Source organism: Lycorma delicatula, chromosome 4 (assembly GCF_047948215.1).
Source record: "Lycorma delicatula isolate Av1 chromosome 4, ASM4794821v1, whole genome shotgun sequence".
Taxonomy (NCBI): Eukaryota; Metazoa; Arthropoda; class Insecta; order Hemiptera; family Fulgoridae; genus Lycorma; species Lycorma delicatula.
The window spans coordinates 198,814,665-198,833,705 of NC_134458.1; the positions used below are offsets into that span (position 1 = coordinate 198,814,665).

General features: G+C 28.2%; 1 protein-coding gene across 3 annotated transcripts in view; it reads right to left on the bottom strand.

Moving 5' to 3' along the window:
• The window catches only part of LOC142324204 (uncharacterized), a 71,845-nt gene that overhangs the window by 40,535 nt on the left and 12,269 nt on the right, over positions 1-19,041 (bottom strand). Inside the window, exon 1 of one of the 3 annotated variants that reach the window (XM_075364987.1) lies at positions 15,170-17,067. The exons of the other annotated variants lie outside the window; for them this stretch is intronic. Within the exon in view, the coding sequence (XP_075221102.1) occupies positions 15,242-17,050 (1,809 nt within the window). The 5' untranslated portion in view covers positions 17,051-17,067 and the 3' untranslated portion in view covers positions 15,170-15,241. Of the gene's footprint in view, positions 1-15,169; positions 17,068-19,041 lie in introns of those variants that run through there. 3 annotated transcript variants of the gene reach the window in all.

Genomic DNA, 19,041 nt, shown 5'->3' on the forward strand with positions numbered 1-19,041 from the left:
AAGTATTTTCTGGGCCTTTTCAAAGGCATGGTTAATTAAAGCTTTCTATAAATTAAAAGAACCGAAAAAAATTAATCGAGTAGAATAACTGGAAGCAGAATAATAATCTAATTCTACACTTTATCACATTCAAGAATATGGTATACGGTTTAACCGAATAAATAATAAAATGTCAATACAGATAATATTTTTTAGTATTATTAGATAGTAACTTAATAAAATGTCCGGTTAAAAACACTATAGTCCTACGGTGCTTAATTTAAATTTCTATGTAAAAATTTAAATTACTATACAGAAACAAATACATAATTAGTTTTTACTAATTACCTTCCCTTTTGCCCTTCCAGCGTGTTTTTGGACAGATTTCCGCCCTTGCTTTCCGCCATCTTCTGATCGCTACTGTAAAAACAACTAAACCGCTTTCATATTCCTTTCACCGACTAAACTAGGAAAGGGAACGAACAAGGAACGTTTCGTACGCACGCGGAGTAAAAAGAAAACTACCTTCCATCAGCACGCCAAGGTCAGCACTGCGGGAGCGACAGCACTCTCTCCCTAGCAGCCTCGCGTGCAGCTTCGTATGTGCGCACGCGCACAATAGCCAAACACCATGCTGCTGGAACTGTGAAGCGCACAGTTCCATACAAAGCTTTTTGTATCTTTTTCATAAACTGTGGAATAGCTACTGACATTAAGATTAAGGATTATATATTGTACAAGTATAAAGAAAGAATTAAAGAAAAAAGGACTCATTGTATTAAATATTATCTATAATGTCAAGTGGAAATAGGGGGTGCTGCAGTTCCACAGTGCCTATACGCGAGCCGCCACTGATTTTTAGTAAAATAATCGGTTACTAGGTTTTTAAACTTTAAATGGCCTACTATAAAATAATCATATAAAATTGACAAGTTTTTGTTCTCTATTATGGTCCGTATTGAAATCTACTTTCTTTTTAATAACAAATTAAACCAATTTTAAAATTAACTGGTGGCTTTTAACAAATCTTTAAAAAAGAATCGTTTTCTGCTCAACCCGTCATGTTTTATTTTTTTGCAGTTTGTTCAAGCCTTTCTATTAACCAAACGCACAGATTTCCCCACGACTTTTTTTTCATTTTGAGAAAGTTCCTTTGATGATTCCTTACAGTAACTATAAACGAGATACTGGTGTACGGTATACTGGCAGCGGTCGGTGTTTATGTTTGATTCAAGCAAGAACTGGGCATTACGTCGGCTCTTATACTTACAGAAACACCGGTGTCTCTGGCGTCAAACCACCTTCTATTTATTCTGGAATACTTAATTTTTTTACAGCTCCTATACTGATTTGTTAAATCTATCTTTTCTTTCTGATTTGGTAAAAAAATGAAATTGTTGCCCGCTGAAAGTGTATCGTGATTTCTATTAAACTGAATGCCTTTGGTGTAATTTCGCATACTGTTCCGTGTAGTAGCTTCTGAAGGGGAAGATACTGAACAGTCACAGAATCCGGCAGCGCACTTTTCGTAATCTCTATAATGTTGATACCATTTTACGATTAAAAATAGTTAGCATCCTGTGTATAAGTGTAACGAACTCCAGTGTCCCATCCATTCTTACCCTAAGACTAGTTTGTTTCTTAACATGAAAGAGAATTCTTTTCTTTTTAATGAAAGATTTAGTTATCTCGTAAACTATTTGAAAATATTTTGTTTGTTTCATTTTTCTATTGTGCAAGATAGTTTTAATGCAAAACAAAACCTAACATAAAGTCTTTCATACACTCAAAATATTTTCGAAGAGGCTTCAAGAAAATTTGTCGGAAAACTTAAAGTAATATAATACATATTTTCGAACTGTGAACAAATTTAATTTGAGATGCAAATTTTTCGCCTTTTTTATTTCTTACAAACTAATTTTTTGGCCAATATTTTAAGTAGGAATACAAATAAGAGAAAAAAATAAATAATTCCCAACTTCCCAAACTTACTAAAAATTCAAAAATATCATTAATTTTGATTTTCTGAAGTTTGTATCAAATGAAAAACAAAAAAACAGTCGATTAACTTGCATTTTATTTGGTACCATATTCAAAAATTCGTAATTTAAATAAAACTTTTTAATTTTTATTCACTAGTTGTATAAAAACATTTTCGACCAAGTTTATGTCATTGGATCCTCATTTTCCCTGAATATGACCGTAAAAAAAAAAAAAACATTTTAACGTAAATAAGAAAACGCTCGTTACGCTAATTAAAAATCTCTTTTCGGTTTGATATTAAACATTTTTTTGTATAAATAACGTGAATCTTACATAAACTACTGCATTTTTACAGTTTTTTTCTTAATAAAATCAGAGTCGCTAACTTTTAATCGTGTCAACTTTAAATTATGTACAGTCAACGGTTAATTGTATAATTATTACTTAATTAAAATTATTTACGGAATTGGTTATTATACACTTTAACTTAGCATACATGTCAAATACATAATTAAACTTCGTATGCGACTTGACAGGAAGCAGTTATCTCTGAAAATTCCATAGCTATTCTCATGAATAACTCAGAATTCTATACCACGCTTAAGCAGGGATATTAAGAGTGAAGCAGCGTCCCGTTACACGTTATCTTCTTCATTGTGCGTAATATAATGTTATATAAGATATAGCAAGCATATAATAAAAGCTGACAACCCAGTTGTTTCTGATGCACGGCTTACACACACAACTTAATTAAAAATATTTATAGTTTTATTTAAATATAATATTTTTTTGTTTACTTAATTCAATAATTCTAACTAAAGCGCGCGCGCATGCCGTATTTCATTCGCGCGAGTGTGGCGGTGCGTCGGTAGACTGTGCAGCCTAGAGGCTTAACGCACTAAGTACCGAGTCAACTGCGCGATCGAGTTCGAGATTCCAGCCAGGCTGAGTTACTTTTTTACACTATAAATATTATTCATTTATTTAATTCTACCACTGCTACGATGTCACAACATAGCAGACGTCTACAACAGCATTTTTTGGGGTGGGGGTGCGATTTTGCGAAACGTTTTTTGCATGTATTGTTATCTTTTAATCGTTAACAAATGAGCCTAAGAAAAATATGATCTTAATTAAGCGAAATATCGAGATACTGTGGCTGACCTTGCTGTACAGTCTCACCCCTTGATCTTTCAAGGTGAAAATTTATTGGCATCAATGCCCAACATATAGAAGTAATTCGATCGAGTTTGATCAAAATCGGCTCAGTAGTTCTGGAGATATAAGGTGATTTAGAGGCCAACAACGAACATTAACATCCGGAAAATTTCTATCCGGATTTTTGGGTTCCTTAGGTGTGAAAACGTTGATCCGGTCAAAGCCGCATATACCCAAATTGAACCGAATACAACACTTTTCCTTGTAGAGCTATAGCGCTATCTAGGGAAAGTAAAAAAGGTGTGATATTTATCCGTACAAGTAACTCTTCGTTGTATTTGTCAAAGGTACTGCTGTATAATGAATACCATTACCATCAGAGAAAGCTAGCTACACTGATTAGTGTTTGTTGTACCTTACATTCTTTAAAAATCATACAGCCATAAGAAAGACTAGGGATAATAAATGTAAAACAATGGAATAATAACATACATCTTTCTGTGGCAAACAATGAGTTATAAAAACTGCTTGTACTCAGTAGAGGAAGATATGAACGCAATTTCTGCTTTGTACCTTAGTTGACTGAATGGGTAGCTAATTAATCGATGCAAGAATAAATTAAAGGCACTAATTACATTATTATGCAAGAAAAAAAAATGTAAATTAAAAAAAATCATTAAATTTATCAGGATATATATATATATATATATATATATACACATATATCCTGATTTTTTTTCTGCTAATCGAAGTATTTTTATTTAAAAATTAAAAGAAAAATATAGAAAGCTTAAATTAAATAGTAATATGTATTCACGCATTCCAGAGAGCCTTATTTCGTGTTTAACAGTCCACCTTTACGTCGTTTAACAACATTTAAAAAAAATATATTTTTAAAAATGCTGGTTTTTCGCCGATATGTTGCTTGTGAACGACTTTAGACAACTTTTTTTTATAGACCTAATTAATGTTTTAAATAAAAATAAAGCTAACATGTTTACAACACTTATTTAAAAAAGATAATATCCAATTTTTGAAGCGTGCACTAAAGGATTAAAAAACTTTTAGTACTTTTTTACTTTTAATCCGAATCAATAAATGGAGATTTTTTTTTATACGCCTTATGAATTCAAGTTATTCAGCGGCACATTAAATTTATAGACGTATCGTAAATTAGCGTAATTTAATCACGAATTCAAATAAATATATGCTATATTATAAGAAAATCGTAACCGTGTTCAAAGAACCGGTAAATACATTTTATAAATATTCAGTTATTTAATGCCAACGGAATAATTTGTAAACACTTGTTGCTATAAAAAGTACTTGAATAAATATTGTATAAAATTCACGTTTCTCTTACTTTTAATCAATAAAATTGATTTAAATAGTGCGAGTGAGAAACAAAGAGTTGAACTGTGAATGTAGAATTCCCGCCCGTCCGCGTAAAAAAAAGTAGCAATCAAGTACAGTATTACCGTACGAATAACCTGTTGAAAAGAGTAGGAATAATGTAGATGGAACAGCTTATAATACATAATTAAATTTGTAATATATATATATATATATATATATATATATATATATATATATATATATATATATATACAGTACTAGTTGTAATGGATAGATACTGTTAGAAGTAGTAGGTTAAAACACGCAATATATCATGCTACGCGACTTTACCAAATAGCAAACTCACGTTGTGCAACAAATACAAATAATAATAAAACTCTTTGTACATTCATTATTACGAGAATTATATTTAAAATAATCGATAAATTTAATTAAAATATAAAATAACATTAAAATGTATATTTATTTAAAAAAGTAATTAATATATTTTATTTTATAAAACTATATTTTATAATTGAAAATATAATTTCTAAAATTATTTCCTTAAATGTATTTTTAACATTTAATAAATATCTAATTTTGAGGGTACATACTAAAAAAGATAACTACAGATATTTTTCTAAAATCTTAAAAAAATTGGTGAATTAATTTTTTTTATAAGACTCAAAACAAGCACAAAGGGTTTTCAACCTGTATATATATTTTTTAATCTATTTACGTTCAAGACTTACATTGTACCAAGTAGATCAATTTCGAATATCCTTATTGATTTTGTAGAGAAAATTCAAGCTATAATTTTGATTAAATTCCTTTTAAATAAAGCTATCAAAAGATTTTCAAAATAAAAATTGAAGTGATCAAAAAATAAAATGTATTTTTTTAATCATTATTAATTACTATAATAATATAAGTATGTAAGCTTGTTGCGATGGTAACTCACTTCCCCCAAACAAAGCACCAAACCTTCAGGAAGCACAAAAAAGTGATTTTAACAAAAAAAAAAATCAAATTATAAGCGTTATTCATTAAAAATGAAGGATTCAGGTATAAAAAAAATTTAAAAAAATACATATATCAAATTACTTAATACATATATATATATATATATATATATAATTACAAATTACATAATACATAACATATATCAAATAATGGGAGAATGTTAAAAAGAAATTCTTAAATCAGCAGAAGCAGACTTAGGCAGAACAAAGAGAACTGGTAGAAAACCTTGGGTTTCAGACGATATATTACAGCATATGGATGAACATAGACAATATAAGAATGCTAGAGATGAAGAAAGTAAAAGGAATTATTGACAATTAAGAAATACTATAAACAGGAAGTGCAAACTAGCAAAAGAAGAGTGGATTAAAGAAAAGTGTCCAGAAATGGAAAGAGAAATGAACGTTGGTAAAATAAATTGAGCATACAGGAAAGTTAAGGAAAATTTTGGGGTACATAAATTAAAATCTAATAACGTGTTAAACAAAGATGATACACCGATTTATAATACGAAAGGAAAAGTCGATAGGTGGATGGAATATATTGAAGAGTTATATGGAGGAAATGAATTAGAAAATGGTGTTATAGAGGAAGAAGAGAATGAAAGGGGAGAAACAATACTGAGATCTGAATTTAAGGGAGCATTAAAAGATTTGAATGGCAGAAAGGCTCTTGGAATAGATGGAATACCTGTAGAATTACTGTGCAGTGCAGGTGAGGAAGTGACTAATAGATTATACAAACTGGTGTGTAATATTTATGAAAAGGAGAAGTTCCATCACACTTAAAAAAAAGTATTATAGTCATGATAACAAAGAAAGCAGGAGCAGATAAATGTGAAGAATACAGAACAATTAGCTTAACTAGCCATGCATCAAAAATCTTAACTAGAATTCTGTATAGAAGAATTGAATGGAGAGTGGAAGAAGTGTTAGGAGAAGACCGATTTGGTTTCAGCGAAAGTATAGGGATAAGGGAAGCAATTTTAGGCCTCAGATTAATAGTAGAAGGAAGATTCAATAAAAACAAACCAACATACTTGGCATTTATAGACCTAGAAAAGGCATTCGGTAACGTAGACTGGAATAAAATTTTCAGCATTTTTAAAAAAAATAGGGTTCAAATACAGAGATAGAAGAACAATTGCTAACGTTTACAGGAACCAAACAGCAACAATAATAATTGAAAAACATAAGAAAGGAGCCGTAATAAGAAAGGGAATCTGACAAGGATGTTTTCTATCCCCGTTACTTTTTAATCTTTACATAGAACTAGCAGTTAATGATATTAAAGAACAATTTAGATCCGGAATAACAGTACAAGTTGAAAAGATAAAGATCCTACGATTTGCTGATGATATAGTAATTCTAGCTGAGAGTAAAAGGACTTAGAAGGAAAAATGAACAGCATGAATGAAGTACTACCGCATGAAAATAAGCAAGAACAAAATGGAAGTAATGAAATGTAGTAGAAATAACAAAGATGGACCACTGAATATGAAAATAGGAGGAGAAAAGATTATGGAGGTAGAAGAATTTTGTTATTTGGGAAGTAGAATTACTAAAGATGGACGAATCAGGAGCGACATAAAATGCTGAATAGCACAGGCCAAATGAGCCTTCAGTCAGAAATATAATTTGTTTACATCAAAAATTAATTTAAATGTCAGGAAAAGATTTTTGAAAGTATATGTTTAGAGTGTCACTTTATATGGAAGTGAAACTTGGACGATCAGAGTACCTGAGAAGAAAAGTTTAGAAGCTTTTGAAATGTGGTGCTACAGGAGAATGTTAAAAATCAGATGGGTGGATAAAGTGGCAAATGAAGAGGTGTTGTGGCAAATTGATGAAGAAAGAAGTATTTGGAAAAATATAGTTAAAAGAAGAGACAGACTTATAGGACACATATTAAGGCATCCTGTAATAGTCGCTTTACTATTGGAGGGACAGGTAGAAGAAAAAAGTTGTGCAGGTAGACAATATTTGGAATATGTAAAACAAATTGGAAGGGATGTAGGATGTAGGGGGTATACTGAAATGAAACGACTGGCACTAGATAGGGAATCTTGGGGAGCTGCATCAAACCAGTCAAATGACAGAAAAAAATATCAAATTATAAACATTATTCATTAGAAATGAAGGATTTATGGATAAAAATCAATCATTTATGACAAAATATAAAGTATAAAAAGTAACTAAAATCCTTGTTAATAGCAAAGATTTTAAGGAGAATTTTTATTTTTAAGTTATTTTTAATAAAGAATTATGAAATTATCTTAATTCAACCATAGTGAACTTTTCATCTTTTATACCATTAAAAACTACATTTAAATCTTTTCTATTAAATTCTTTAATCATTTTATCATTCATTTTTGACATAAATCTTTTAGATAAGAAAGTTTTAAAATCTTCTAATTCAACACAAATTGAGTTAACAAATTTAGTTTTCTCTCTTTCAAATTTAATTACTTTATATAATTTATCAACTTCTAAATCTTTCAGATTTTTAAAATTTTTATATTGCAAATTTCCAATATGGTTAAACTCATTAGTTTTATTTGTCTATTTATATAGAAAAAATTGAGTGTATTTTATAAGAGAAAAAGGACGAGGTTTAATTTTTAAATTACCTCTGTCTTACAGGATCCTTTACAGAATCTTTTTAGATCCTGTAAATAAAGATAAAGGTCTAGGCAGAGGTAATTTAAATATTTAACATCTAATTAATGTTAGCTTAAAAACTACATAATAAATGAATAATCTTGAAGACTTAATTCATTATCAAAAATGTAAGAAGAAAACTAAAAATTTAAGTCCTCAAATTGTTCAAACTAATAATGGGTTATTTAGGATTGCAACACAATGTTCAATATGTAAAACTAATAAAAGTAAATTTATAAAAGCTCCCTTAGAAAAAAATAAAGTTGTAATGGAAAAGAAACTTACTGAAAAAGAAATTGAAGCTTTAGAAATTCGTAAACCAGTAAGAAAGAAGTTTACAAAAAAAATTATAACTTTAGGTAACAATGATTTATGGGCTGTAGGTATTTTACTACTAGATAAATATTATAAACAAAATGATGGATATAAATATTTATTAAATGTAATAAACACATTTTCAAAATATATTTGGTCACAACCTTTAAGAAAGAAAAATGGATCACAAGTTTCTAAAGCATTTGAAATAACTTTAAATGATTCAATAAAAAATAATCATAAAGCTCCTAATTTTTTAAATTCTGATAAATGCTAGAATTTAAAAATTATGATTTTAATTCTCTATTAAAAAAATATAACACAAAACTACACTATATAGAAAACGAAGAAAAGAGTTCAATCATAGAAAGATTTTATAGAATTTTAAATAATAAACTTAAAGTTCTTTTTGAAATTAATAAAAATGTTAGATGGATTGATGATCTTACAAAAATTATAACACAAAAAATTACAACAATTAAAATAAAACCGATTGAAATAGATAAAAATAGTGAAAATGTTTTATTGGAACAGTTAATAGTTATCAATTTCTTAAAAATATAAAATCTCCTAATTTTAAAGTAGGTGATAGAGTTAGAATTACCAAAGCATATATTAAATGAAACTTTTAAAATTCGAAAATTTCTTAAATTAAAAGAATGGGCAAAAACAAATCATTTTTATAACTATAATAAGTTAAATTCAGATCAATTAGAAAATATTAAAAAATCATAAAATGAAAATAAAAATAACTATGAATCATTTGACGTTGAAAAATTAAAATGTATTGGAAAACAATTATCAATAAAAAATTTAAATAAATTAAAAAGAGATGAAATAATACTAAATGCATTACAAAAGATTGAAAAGAAACCATCAAGGTTAGGAAGTACTGAGTTTATTAAAAATTTAGCTCTTAAAAAAAATATTGAAATAAAAAATAAATCAAGAAAAGCTTTAACAAAAGAAATTTATGAAAAAACCAAAAATGAAAATATTTCTGAAGATAATGTAATCTACATTCAATTAAAAAAGTCTGAAAGTGATACATTTATGGAATACATTCTTTCAGATTCTATTGAAGATAATGATATTTCAAATTATTTAGAAATTCATAAACAATTAAAAGTATTGATAGAAGATATGTTCAAATTACATAAAAGTGTTAAAGATCAAATGCAGGATCATATATTGAGTTACCAGAAAAAATAAAACAGATTGTATTAATTTTATAAATGAAGATGAATATTGTTTTATTTATTGAATCAGATGTGCTATAGGCAAACGTAACAAAAATAAATCATATCATCCTGATAGAACTAAACAATATACAAAGTACATAAATGATGAAATCTTTTCTGGATCTGAATTCCCAATTTCTTTAAAAGATATTAAATTATACAAAAGAAAATCTTATAAAAAATAATTTGTCTAACACTTTTTTTATTGGAATATAATGAATCACTTGAGGATCTTCACTTATTTTAGATTGACAAGGAACATTAGGATAAAAACAACATAAAATTTTGGTTTCTTCATGTTTATGTGGATCATTTGAATAATTAATAATACTTGAATCAACAAGATGTAATTCAATTACATCAAATGATCTTAATTTTGGAAAAATTTTACCATAATAAGTTTTATCCTTTTCCATCATTACATAAACACTTTTTAAACAAGTTTTGTAAGGGCATTCATCTTCTGTAAATCCTAATAATATATTTATTTCAAAATTAAATCCAAAAAATACAGATTTAATTTGAAGAATATTATTGTATGGTTTTAATACAAATTCTGTGAGATTTATTTCTTTTGAATATATTTTAAGATTATTTCTAATATGATCCTGTAAATAAGAAAATGCATAGGTAATTTATAAATTTTATCAGCATCAGAATTTTTAGAAAAAGAATAATAATAATCTTCATCAATATATTAAATAAAATTATCACTGTAAAATCTAATTAATCCAGTTCTATAATTAGCATCTACATCTAGATGAACAGGATATTCTAATGTAAATTTTATGTTTGACATTTTCCCATTAACTTAAATAATTTCATCTTATTTAAATGGAGAAAAAATATAGAGTAAAAACTTTTCATAAAAACAATGATAATATGATTCCTCATCCTTTAAGAGCTTTATTTATAGATTCATCAGTATGTGGAAAAACTACTTTATTAGAAAATTTTATTTACAATGATTGGTTACCATTTAAAAATTTATATGTTTTAGTAAATCATTGGAACAAAATGCTTATCAAGGCATGATAAGATTTACAAAAATTGAGAAATGTTTGAACAAAGTATTTTCTTTCTTTTATTCTGACTGTGATGATTTAGTTTCATTTGATGTTTGCAATTGTAATTCTTTAGTTGTTTTTAACGACTGTCTATGATCATCAATTAATCATTAATTATTATTTTGTAAGAGGAAGATATAAAAATATATCATATATTTATTTAAGTCAGTATTATAGTTTAGTTGATTTAAAAGTTATTAGATATAACATAAATTTTATTTGTATTTTTAAGCAGAATAAACATTATACTAAAAAAATTTGCAACGATTTTGTAGATTCAGACATGTCTTTTGAAAAATTTTATGAAATCTGTAATGATTGTTTGAATGTAGATCATGGATTTTTAATGATAAACTTAAAAAAATTGAGTAATGGAAAATATTTATGTCAACCTGAACATAAGCTTAACATAATGTTACATAAATTATGTTCATGTTATATTAATTTTACAATTAAATTTTTTTCTAATTAAATGACTTCGAAAGAAACTTGATCAAACAAACTGAAAAGAAGTTAAAAAATAAATTTAAACGTGAAGTAAAAAATAGGAATATTTAGGAGAGATGAGACAAAAGAATTCAAACAAATAATGGAAGCTATTGGTGAAGTAAAATCAAAAATTACAGAGATTTCAAATTTAAATCAAAATATAAAAAGTTTAGCTCCAATAAAAAAACATTCATAATGATTTTAACAATTTTAATCCTAAAATCATGAGTACTCCTGGTCTTCCACAAATAAGAGAAATTGAAAAAGATATTATTCCTGTGTCTCCAGCAATTGAAAAAAGTGAAATTTCTGAAGATTGACCTCTTCAACAGAAAAAAAAATTTTAACAAAAACTACTCTAGATACTATAGCTACTAAATTTTTACCAAGAGCTAAAGATAAGTTTGGAATTCATGATTATGATGAATATAATAAAAGTTATATAATTGGTAATAAACCTATAAACTGATGGAAATGATATAATAGTTAATGATATTAGATATAATGGAACTTCTGGATTATGGAGATCATTAACTTATGAAACTGTACCTGATCCAGTTTTATATACTAATAATAATTATGTTAAGATTTTAATTAAAACTGATTCAATTTATCAAAATAATGATGTAAGTTCAAGAAAACCAAAGTCGAGTAAAGGAGATAAGTATAATAATTAAAGATATATGGATAATAGTTAGTAAACAAGAGTTTGATGTTGAAAATTTGGATGATAGTATAGAAGGGTCAGGTTTAATTAAATATTCAGATAATCAAATTGAATATAAATATATTGATAATTTGAATCAATTACTTTTGAGATTAAATTATATTTATACTCAAGAACAAGCAGGAAACAATAATTTTCATAATGAAAAATTAAGTATTTTAAATTTCTTTCATCAACAATTAGAAAAATTGATAGATACACCAAGAGGTGTTGAGTATTTAATTATAATTACAACTTCTTTTCCATCTAAAATTTTAAGTAATAAAGAAGGATCAGGATTATTAAATTCTGTCATAAATAAGCTTCCTTTTCCTTTGCATGCTCCAGGATATAATTATTTAGATCCTGTGACACCTATTGAAAAAAATATAGAAAATGATGTAAAACCTATAAATAAATTAGATGAAGCCGTTAAAGAACGATATTTTTTATATTTAAAAAAAATATGTTGAAAATAAACGTAGTGGAGATAAAATATTGGAAAATAAAGCATGGAGAAGAGTTTTATCAAAGGATGCTGATACGAATGAAACAATATGGGCATATTTAACTACTGAGGGAATGAAAATAAAAAGAAAATTAGAAATGAGATTAAACATGAATAATACATTTTTGTAATATTATAAAATATTTCTTAATAAATGAGTTCATAGAAAAACTATAAAGTGAGGTTTACTTCTGGTCAAAAAGATAAAATCAAATCTGCATTTAAAAAGAAATCTGATGTAACAATTCAGTTTTCTTCGGATCAGATAAAAAATGATGATATTATTTTATTAACAGGTAGAATTTAATAAATTCCAAAAATGTAAAACGGAAAATGTTGATTGTACATTAAATTTAAATATGATCAATTAAAATATATTTGTGATCATAAAGTGTTTATGTTTTGAAAATATTAAATGAAAATTTATCATACGATAAAATTAATTATATCTTTATTAAATAGAAATAAAAATGTATGGACAGAATATTTTTGGTGATCAAATTAAAAATTATGATTATATCAGTCGGGAAACATTTAATGAACTTTTAAATGATAAGATCCTTGAGTTAAATAATGAATTCAAAAGTGCAATAGTTCCAATTTTTAATAAAACAAAAGATGAATTTCATGTCAACTTTAATTTCTCAAAAAATTATATAAATGTTAAAAATAAAAGAATTGTTTGTGCTGCACAAAGAATTGATAAAAATTATTGCGTAATTATAGTACAATTAGATGAGGTAACTGGCGGTACTGTTAACCGCCACAATTGTGTTACTGGGTTCCTGAAAATCCTCACGCTTATGTTGACAGGGCAGTGAATCTAACGGGGGTTGCTATGTCGTGTGGTTTATCAGTGCGTGGTTTGATTGGTCTCTTCTTCTCCGAGGGTACCATAACTGGTGAGACGTATCTTCATATGCTTCAGATGAAGATTTTGCCTGCCATCAAAAATCTGTATAGTGATGAATCTTTTTACGTGCAACAAGACCAAGTTCTGCCTCACACTAGCATCGAGATGTCAGGTTGTACCTCGATAAAATTCTATCCGGACGATGGTTGGGTTGAAGAGGTGCTGTTGAATTCCCACCTCGGTTTCCTGATTTGACACCTCTGGACTTCTACCTCTGGAGGGTTGTCAAGAATGACATGTACTGACAAAAACCAGCAACAATCGACGAGCTACGTGAAAAAATCGTAGTCATGTACTGCAATTAAGTGAGATTCACTAACAGCCGTAGTTTGGTGTGCAGTTCGACGCCATGAGCATTGTATAAAAGCTGCTGGTGGTCATTTCGAACACGTACCATAACCCTCTCTCAGTACCAAAAATTGTCACGTCAAGTCAAATTTGTCACGAGATATGGACTAGCAAACAGTAAGTAATTTTTTTGGACTCCTCATATTACTTATTTTCTAACTATATATAATAGCAGGCATGTTAACTGTAAGGCTCTTGTTATCCTTTAAGTAGGTGCCTCCATCATCACAGTTATGGATATATAGATGGTAATGAATTTAGTAAAAAAAAAAAAAAAAAAAAAGTTTCATGAAATTTATTTCTCTGATCAAACTTACGTTACATATTTGCTTTATTGTGACAAAAAATTGATAAGCTAAGCCACAACAATTTTTTTGAAATTTTAATGGTTGACTATTATCAATTTGAATTAGTTTTATGTTATTTAATATAATTTTCATGAAAAAATAAGATATTATAACCTAGCCTAAAATATTTATACATGTATGTGTTTAGTTAAATGCTTTTAAAAATTGTGATTTTGGTTTATTTACTTACGTTAGGTAGATTTCATGAGAAAGCTACCTATTGTAATGGGTACCATGATTCGAATTCCAGAAAATTTCGACATATCCACCAAATTTGCGTTTTATATCCACCAGACCCCAAACGTTTATGTGTGATTATATATATATATATATAAAATCACTTTCTTGTGGACGATAACTGCCGCAATTTTGCGCCAATCACTTTCAAATTGTTCCTTAAAAATAAGTCGTTCCAAAATCTCGGTAACGTCCAAAATCAGACCATCGGGGTGGAAATGGGGAGGCTTTTTAAAAAAAAAATATATATCGCTATAACTTTCTTATTAAGTAAAATATTGAATTCGTTTAAAGTTCCTACTATTCTTTGAATAAGGGCCTAAAACGTATGTAAGTAAAGGTTTTTGATATTGCCAACCATTGGCCGAGGGGGTTGAAAAAATGGGGTTTCGAAGACAAAAAAGAATCATACCTCATATGACATGAGATATGATATGTGCCTATCGATTCGATAGGCACAGTATCGAATCGGTTTAAAGTGGTCGTTAGTTCTCTAAACATTACCTAAAACGTTTGTCTGTAACAATTTTTGATATGATCGATCCTTACGGCAAGGGATGACCAAAATGTTGCTGCAATTGTAATATGGGGCTTGTATGCTAAACACGTGGAGCTTTTTTCACATGCAACCATTGTCATATTGAGTAAATTTGAAGTTTTTCTTAACTTTAAGGTGGAAATCTTTTTTATCTGCTACTTAGGACCGGTGAAATCTATATCCGCCTTCCGGCGTGCCGAAAGGAATTTTTTTTTATTTGTCGTTAAAAAATGAATATTTCATTATCGTTAAAATTCAAATATTACCTAGAGTATAAAACATAATTTAAAAAGTAAATAACTTTTTTTTCAAAATTACTTACATTTAAGAGATTAAAACTGATGGCGGTACAAACTACTTTGTTGCAAATAGAATTCAGTTACACAAATTTTTATCAGATATTTGTAGAAGTCGCTGATGACGGTGAAGGATCCGTTGGAGATCGATTATATGTTTGGAATACATCCAGTGATCGATGCATTATAAAATTAATATTTCCAAAATCAGAATTTGATAGCGTCGTATTTGTACGAATCGATTGTAAACTTGTTGTTGGTGGTACGTTGCAAGGTATATTTGATTCAGGATCGCAGTAATAATTTCTGAATATTCTACATCGCGATATTACAATATTTATCGGATATTTCGGTAAAATTGATAAATTAACGATCGTTGTTGATACGTATCGAGTCTTTAATTCACGTTCTTCTGTTTTAGTGCGAGAATTATTTGTATCGGTAGAATTTAAAGTTGTATTATATTGACTTATCGATAGCTGGACTTCGTGAAGATACGGAAACGTATAATTTAGCGTATGATAAGGATCACCGACGAATATTTTTGTTCGACATACTTTACTTTCCGCTACGTTCGGATTAACAAGCGATATATTGCAAGAAGTAACGTTTAATCTGTATTCTAAAGTCAAAAACTCATTATCACTGGTTATATTATACTGTATTATATGAAGATTCAGTATTTGAATTTCATTTTTCTCATTATTTACCTGAATCATCTCTAAATTCAATGATTTACAATTATCTTTAACGGGTTCAGTCACATTAACCATATTAATATCAATATCTGTTACGTTACAAGGTACGAATGTGTTAAGATAAGAAGCATCTAGAACGGCAGTTCCTCCGGGACACATTTGAGTCTCATTTAATATCTGTTGAATTATTTCCATTCGATTAACTGTTGTTGTCGATAGCGTTTGTACTCCTGTCACCGTTAATATTGGTGAAACAGTAGGGGTATCATTAGTAGAAGACGTTTCTTTAATTCTCTTTTTAATTTGTTTTTTTAACCACTCTTTAAAAGCATCCTTTTCATTTTCTGTAATCGATGATGAGATCGATTCAATTTTATCACCGATTATTGTTCCGAGTGATGTACCGTCGACTGCTACACCGGTTAGAAATTCTCGATTAGTTTGCGGTACTTCGATTCCTCCGTGCGGTTGTCGATAACCGTTTATTCCACCGTAAAGGTAACTATTATAAGTAGAAGGTATATACCCTCCACCGACGCTGTAACTTCCAAATCCATATGGTATATGCCCTCCTACAAATCTATTATTGTTGTAACTTCCAGTAAATCCATACGGATTATATCCACCGTAGTTATTATAGCCTAGATAACTATTTTGATTCCTCATTAAACCAACTGGATTTCCTCCTTGAAATCCTATATTAGTATGAGTTTTTGTTCCCGTAGTATGTCCTGTCGAATATGAATCTTGTGTATTAATACCGCGATCTGAATTCCCGTAATAAGATTGCGGTAAATTTCCGTAATCATTACCACCAGCATTGTTGTTTCCTGTATTTATATAACCTGGTGGTGGTTTTCGATATCCTCTTCTATTCTCTTCTTTTATGCCCGATTTTCCTTCAGAAACACCGTTGAATTCTTCAGAACCACTATGTCGGTTATTAGAAGAACCGTAACGCTCTGATTTAAGAAAATTGTCATTTAATTTTCCACGATTATTATGCGACGTTCCTTTATGAGTTTCTTCACTAGAATCTCCTCTGAATTTAAGGCTCATCTGCTCTTTAGATTTATTATTATCATTATGATTACTACTTTTTCTAACGGAATTATGCTTATGTCTACTTGATTTTTTACTATCGACCGATATTATTGTTAAAAGTAATAAAGCACATAGTAAAGCACAAAAGATACGCGTTTTATTCATTATTATACAAACTAATAAATCAGACTGAACTATAATATTTGATTCTTTCTATATTAAACTCTTATAAAGAGGTGGGGAAATCATAAAGTGGACTTTCGATTCTCTTGACCTGACCTAATCGAAAAAGATAAATTTCAAACCGTTTTGATAAAGTAATTACGAAGAACTAATAATATATCATATTGTGTATTCTTATTACTTTCAATGTTAAAGGAAAATAAAAGAGTACAGCAAAATGTTGATAATAAAAATTATAATGAGATGATTATTTTGAAACAAAGAAGAAATAAAAAGTAAATATAATAGCCAGATTACATAATTTAAATATATAATAAAATAAAACTAACTAAAAATTAAGATAATACTTTTTCAATTTTTCTTTAAATTTTGATAAATGAAATCTGTTAAAAATATAACAAAAAGTAACTTCAACAATTTACTTAATTGTACTACCAAAAGATAATTTTTTATTCAGCTCAGCTTCTTGAGAATTCATACTTTGGTGTTAAAAACATTTTAAAATGTATTCCCTCAAATTGAAAAATTTCATACCGCGTTAAATAATTAATATCGATATTGTACGATTTTAAGCGTATTTAGAATAATAAGGCCATGGCAAGATGTTTATTTCAGATATGTTATAGGATTTTTAAATATTAACGACTATGCAATATTTAAAGTTGAAAAAAAAATCAAAATGTACACTAAAAAAAATTTGTGTCCGATTTGACAACCTTAATCAAATTAAGTTTTTACCTTAATAATTACACAGTATTATCATTATAACTGAGAAAAAAATAAAATATCTGGAAAAAGAGTTTGGTCCCAGTCGACCCTCCACCTACCGAATGATGTTTTTATCATCAAAATTTATTAAAAAAATTTGAGTCTCACTTGATCCCCTTGCTCGACAGCTTCATCATATAACAGTTTTAATAACGGCCAGAACTTGAGAAACAGATAAAAGTGTAAAAAATCTTTAAAAAATTTCAAAAATTGTTTTAACTTCCTAATTCGAGTCCCGTGGAACATGTTTTTTTAAAAAAAAACCTTCCCTGTCATCTATACCAATACAAATTTCAATTGTACAGTTAGATTTGCAATATTGAAATTAAAATTTAAAAAAATTGATTTGTGACTGATTCCGTTCAGCCTCTTTGTTTTTGGCTCAAAAAAGTTTATGTATTGTGTTAATTATTTACGCAAATAAGTCGGCTCATTTTGGTGCAATGTTATTCAACTAGCATAAATATATTATAGTTAAGTAAGAATAAAAAAAATTGGGTACCGTGATGCCCCGTTGTTCCACGGATTCGAATAGACCGAAGATGGGATAGTTAGCCAGATATCAGTGCAAAATTTCAACTTTTTTGATTAACACCTTTCGAGATATAAGGCAAAGACCATTTAGAAAGATATTGTTGAATATTCCCCATCTAATCAGCTTAAAACAGGAATTTTAGTTATTTTATAAGTTTTTTCATCGAACTAAAGCTCAATTTTCTACAACCACTGTAGAAAAAGTTAAAAATTCAAAATGACAAAAACCACCCCTCACTTTTTTATTTTATCAAAATTGAGATTTTTTGAATCGTCTTCGAAGAATTTATATCGAACCGATTCAGAAATATTAATCAGAACATACATACATCTTCCGGAAAATTCTATAATTTATTTGTGTTTTTTGGACTAAGGGGGTCCTGAAACTTCGACATTTACAGCTGCTGAAGCAACAATACAGCCGGCTACAGCCAGAATAGTAAAAATGATATTTGGGTTGGTAAATACAAAGATTTGAGATGTGTTAAAATTGTATTACTTTACCGTACAGTAATTTACATCTCATGCAATTTTTTTACACCTGTTAGAGTGCAGTATAAAAACTTGTTGATTGAATTATTCAAATGTATTAAGTTTATAGTTTAAATTAATCATGCAACATTTCGTTTTCTTTAATAAATAACAAATTATTATTTTTTAAACGGGAAAAT